Genomic DNA, 6,000 nt, shown 5'->3' on the forward strand with positions numbered 1-6,000 from the left:
AGTTAAAATCTCCTCCAAGCACCACAAGAGAACCGGGTAATAAATAAATATCTGCAAGTAAACCAGAAAGAAATGATGCTTCATTTACTGTGGGTGCAAAACACAACCAATTACAATCTGTTCCCCAGAAGTGTAGCCTGATATGACGCCCTTCCTTGTCTTTAATCTCCTTTTCCACCTTAAATGCAAGACTGCGATGCAAAAGAATTGCCACCCCACAGCTATTGATGCTGTTATCGGAGGAGTAAAAGACCTGACCCACCCAGCATCTTCATAGTTTAAGGTGTTCAAGATCTGAAGGATGGGTCTCCTGAAGAAGGCCAATCTGGCAGTTTTCCTTTTTTAATGTAGGAAAGTAGTTTTTGTCTCTTGACCGCGTGGTTTATCCCTTTAATATTAAGACTAATAATTTTTATGTTACTCATGGCATGCAAAACAAAAAAGTTCTAACATAAGAGCAAAATAATATCTGGAAAACGTCTAAAACAAGTATCCAGACAGACATAGTATCTGCTAGCAGATAATTAGGAGAATGTAAAAATGGGGTGTAAAGAGCACAGACTATTAAAGTAAATACAAAAACACAGAGTTGAACATGTTAGCAACTCCCAACCGGTGACGCTGTGTATAGAACAGGTGTAGCGGCTGCACTCTGCGTTGTGTTGTTACGACTCCGCCCGTTCGCTCCCCTCGGGACGTGAACTCACGATCTCCGGCATGAGAGTGGACTCTTTAACCAGAAGGCTAAAACCCAGAGTTCTGGCCTTGTGACCACAGAATCCTTTTGAGCTGTTGGGGGTGAAGTTTACTAACTGCATATGCACAGCGACACCTGCTGGCCTCCGTTACACAGAGAATGAATTTTGTCATTCAGTGATACACTGTAAACAATATCTGCCTTATTTTACTGTCACACAAGTCTGAAGTCTGTGAACGTGTACAAGCTCCTGACCATATCTCACATTGAGATGACCGCAAAGGTTTGTAATTAATCCTTATTGTGGAGAAAAGGAAAAAGGAGACAGTATTAGCAAAGACCAAAGATGAATTTCTCCACATCCTGGTGGGTCTTAAATGAGCGGTCCTGGCCGTTGTCTTTAATGCAGAGGTTGCACATAGTGAAACGGTTCCCCTTCTGAATGAGCAGCTCGCAGACTTTATTAAACTCCTGACCTGCAGCTTTAACTTTAGGAGTATAACTTTGATGGGTCAAAATGCATAGAGCACTACCATCTACTGAATGGCAGTGTGAATAGCGCCCACCCAAATATGACACGGTCGTTGCGCTGAATTAGACTTTTTCAGTTTTGCAAATGACTTTTTTTTTTACAAATGAAAAAAAAAGACATATTTTACAAATACACATTTGTAAAAACCAAGACACACATTACAGTAACTTGTGTGTTAGTTTTTACATATAATAAACCAACCAATCAGTGATGAGCAGAGGCTCATTTTCACATAATGCCTTTTGGCATCTGTGTGTTAATCTTCAAACCTTCAGAATTAGCGCATTATTTTAAAATTAAAATATGTGTCTCATATTTTCACTTTGTAAAAATGACAGAGTTGACTTTAATGTAGATAAACTTTCTGGATTAATTTGATTTATAAATCAAAACCATAAGTCATAAATATCATCAAACATATGTGTTGGGGGTATTTTATTCTCAAGGTTGGCCATCCAGGCATTTAACCTTGAGGGGCGGAGTTTCTTGGTGAAAACATTGCAGAACTCAATACAGATGCATCTAATTTGGTCACTTGTGAAATGGGTCAGACTCATTAATAAAGTAAATTTAATGTACAACGGTTCATTTTAGATCAGCTTGATGTATAAATCTCATTGGTAATGATAGCTGCCAGCTGCTGCTAGACGCAAGTTAGAGTCAATAAAAAACCCGGCTGATTTCAATAAAACAGCATGCAGCCCATATTAGTCTTGAAACAATTAGCACATTTCATGTTGACATAATGTGATGGTGCAGACGGGCCCTTTGGTCTAATGCCTGTAAATAATCTGTTTTATTGCCAGATTTCTTCAGACAAGTCAGGGGATGGATACATGAACATTTCCAAGTCACTGAATACGTCTTGAACTTTATTTACATCAGTTATGCAGAAATACAGACAGTAAGACACTCTATGGTAAATCTGTGCGGAGTAGACAGTTCTCAAAAACTAAGTGACTGTGCAATAAGGAGAAGAGTGAGGAAAGCCACCAAGACACCCAGACAACCCAGAAGAAGTTACAGCCTTCTGTGGCTGTGATTGGAGAAATTGTGCATGTTTTGTATTTTGTATCACCAGTTATACAGCTTCATGATGAAGTGGAGCAAAGATGGATTTTCTTTCACCAAAACGTCTAATCTAATTTAATCTAATCTTCATAACTGATGGAAATAAAGTTCAAGACATATTCAGTGACTTGGAAATGTTCATGTATCCATCACCTGATGTGTCTGAAGAAAACTGGCAATAAAATTATTTACAGGTATTTTACCAAAGGGGCCCATTACTTATGTGATGCATCATCTGGGTTTTTATATTTTTAATTAATTGATATCAAGTTGTAGAGATTTGCTTTGAGGTTGAATTTAAGGAACATAATTTTAGAAATTTTTATATTGGGGAGCCTGATTTACTTTTTGTATTTGAAATGACATAAACAAATTAAAATGTGTGAAATACCAAGGGGCTGAATACTTTTGGATGGCACTGTATTTAGACCTACACATGTGTATTTTTACAAAGTCGGGATGGTGTTCACATTTTCTCATTGTATAAAGACTTGACTAGAAGAAGGAAGCATTTTTAACTTAAGTTCTTTTTTAACTTTCATAGTCAAGTCATTAAAATTATCCAAAAAGAGAGATATTTGATTCCATATCTTAGACCTGACATTTTGCCCAAACTTTCATCAGTAGTTTTTTTTTTTTCCCTTGTTGATTTTATTAAACAGATAAAAGAGTCACTTCAGTAGAAAAACGATTTAAATGATCAGCAAATGGTTTTGCACCCGACCTTTAAACCTTCTGTGGGAAAAGTGCTGACAGCGAAATGCATTTTCAAGCAAAATGGCTGCTCCCACGGCATGCTGGGAAATCCAGCAGTGTTGACTATAGGAGGTGTGGGAGGTCCACTCAGTAACTCCTGCATCCACTGACTGACAGCTTTATATTGTTAATATGCTCAAAGAAAGAGGCCCACTGGTAACATACAAATATAACACAATGCTAAAATACGCTCGTCCGTATGAGCATACAAATAGGAAATTGAATGTGACCTTTTGACCTCTTAAAATAGGTCAAGCTGTCTTTGAACTTGAACCAAGGTCTGTGTGCCAAGAATGTTCCTTGTGAATTTGAAGACTGACAGTGACAGGACTGGAGTTATGCTGAACATGGACGGACGGACGGAGAGACACACAGATGGAGAGAGAGACAGACAGACTGAGAGACAGACAGACGGACAGCTTGAGAGACAGACGGATGGAGAGATGGACAGATGGAGAGACAGACAGACGGATGGACAGACAGAGACAGACAGACGGACGGAGAGATGGACGGAAAGACAGATGAACAGACTCAGAGACATACAGGGGTGATTCTTAGACTACAGGCACTTATTATGTCCTTTGATCATATTGTATGAAAAACAGAAAAAAGGGGAAATTTCACACTTTTATAGTTATCTTTACAATGAAAGTGTGTTAAGAAATTTGTTCTAGTAGTCTATGATGACTTTTTCACCTTTTTTCAGCATCATTATATGCAAATATTGCCGTTTTGTGCTTGTCCCACACCCAGACTTTTGATCTTCAATGATAAAAATGAATGGTAAAGAAACGTTTTTTCTAATGTTTTAAAATATCTCTGAATAAAATATCAGTAAAATAATCAAAACATAAGTGGGGTATTCAGTGTCATACAACTGTTGTGAGTTTTTTTAAACAAAATGTAGGTGTCCCACACTATTGCCGTAATTTCCACCACAACACTCTCATGTCCCTAAACAGTTTGTATGAAAGATTGTTTGGGTAGTTTCTATGGAGATAAACAGTGACATCAGAGCACATGTATATAGCGTCAAATCACAACAAACAGTTGCCCCAAGGCGCTTTATATTGTAAGGCAATGGTGTGGTGGAAATTACATTTACAAGGCCAATAGTGCCCGTAGTTAAAGAATGACCCACAGACAGACGGCTGGAGAAATAGACAGATGGACGGACAGAGAGACAGACAGACAGACAGACAGACAGACAGACGAGAGAGAGACAGACAGATGGATGGACGGAGAGACACACAGTCGGAGAGAAAGACAGACAGTCTGAGAGACAGACGGATGGACAGACAGAGACAGACGGATGGACAGACGGACAGACAGATGGAGAGACAAACAGATGGACAGACAGAGACAGACAGACAGAATCAGAGATATACAGACAGACAGATGGAGAAACAGCCAGACAGACAGACGGAGAGACGGAAGGGCTTTGCAATACTTGATGGTCATGTTTGGGTGAACAGCACTGAGTTTGGGTACCATCTACTTCCTTAAGGCTGCTGTCTTGAACCAGGATCTGCTCCGTGAGTTCACGGTACTCAGTACTGTGCTGCTGTAGCCTCTGGATCTCCAGTTCCAATAGTAGCTTCGTTCTGTTGACGTGAGAACACTGAGCTGCCAGGTGCTTCTTGGTCAGTGGGGATGTTGGTCTTCTGCTCATCTATCATCCCACATGCACTGCATGTAACCAGTGGTGTCCAAAGTGTTCCAGGAAGGACCAAGAGGGTTCAGGTTTTCTTTGCAGCCGCTGACTCTAGCAGGTGATTCCACTGATGAACATCACTTTGAGCAGATGTGATGAGTTTGTCACTGAAATCACCTGCTGGAGTCAGCAGCTGCAAAGAAAACCTGCACCTTTATGGAACACTTTGGGCACCACTATCATCACGTCTCGTACATGCACACATGAAGTATTTTTATTTTGGGTCATTTCAGCTTGGTCAGAGCAGATGTATCCACAGGGAGGGCAGGAGTTTTTCGTAATGTTGTTAAACTGGACATTTCTCCAACAGTGAGTAAGATCTGCAGTTCTCTGGTCTGAACTCAAATGTGATGCTTTGCGTGTGGACTGTCTCCTATGAAGGTGAAGATCTGGTTCCAGAACCGGAGAATGAAATGGAGAAACTCCAAGGAGCGGGAGCTGCTGTCAACAGGAGGCTGCCGCCAGCAGACTCTCCCCACCAGGACCAACCAGCACCCAGACCTCACCGACGTGGGCGCCTACTGCCAAACCCTGAGCCGGACTGCAGCCAGCACCCGCGCTCTGCTCCAAGGTGCCACGCCACAGCTAGTCCACCACCACAGTGCTTCCTGCGGCTCAGACGGCAAACGGGCCGAGCTCCCGGAGTCCGATGGAGAAGAAATCACCGTGTCGTGAGGCTTTAGTAGAACTTTGTGGAATTGGACTTGTGTACCAGCGTGAGGCAGAGCGGAGAGTTTGGAACTCGGTGTGATGGAGTTTTTGTTTTTTATTCTGAAGCAGAGTCTTTAATGTGTAAAATTTGCTTCACACTGGGACAAAAATTAATTTAAAAATGCAGAAACACCAAGTTAATCTGAACCCTTAAATCTGTTGACACTCAGTAAAAAGTTGTGTTCTTTTGCCAGGATTTCTCAGAGAGCAGCAAAACTACACAAATAACCAAAGTACTTGAATTTCATCGACTGTTTCAGACTAGCTCTAAACGTAAAGTGTTTGTTGAAATCATTTTTAAGAAGTAGTGGAGTATTTTCTACACATATCACGGAATTATTTTACATTTAATATGTAGATACGAAAGAAAACCAGTTCTACTTTAAACGGACTGCTGAAGGGCAGAGAATCGAACCTGTGACCCTCCAGACACAAACTCTCCTTTATAACCTTCAGACCACAACTTCCAGTTTAGGGTTGTATTCTGATTCTGTTTTCTCAAATAAATCATGAAAATGT

General features: G+C 40.7%; 1 protein-coding gene across 1 annotated transcript in view; it reads left to right on the forward strand.

The window, feature by feature from the left end:
• Positions 1-6,000, forward strand: part of LOC117515377 (homeobox protein DBX1-A-like) — a 39,811-nt gene extending 33,811 nt beyond the window's left edge. Inside the window, exon 7 of the mRNA XM_034175906.1 lies at positions 5,152-6,000. Within this exon, the coding sequence (XP_034031797.1) occupies positions 5,152-5,445 (294 nt within the window). The 3' untranslated portion in view covers positions 5,446-6,000. The remainder of the gene's footprint in view (positions 1-5,151) is intronic.

The sequence above is a fragment of the Thalassophryne amazonica genome, chromosome 8 (assembly GCF_902500255.1).
Source record: "Thalassophryne amazonica chromosome 8, fThaAma1.1, whole genome shotgun sequence".
NCBI classification, from domain to species: Eukaryota; Metazoa; Chordata; class Actinopteri; order Batrachoidiformes; family Batrachoididae; genus Thalassophryne; species Thalassophryne amazonica.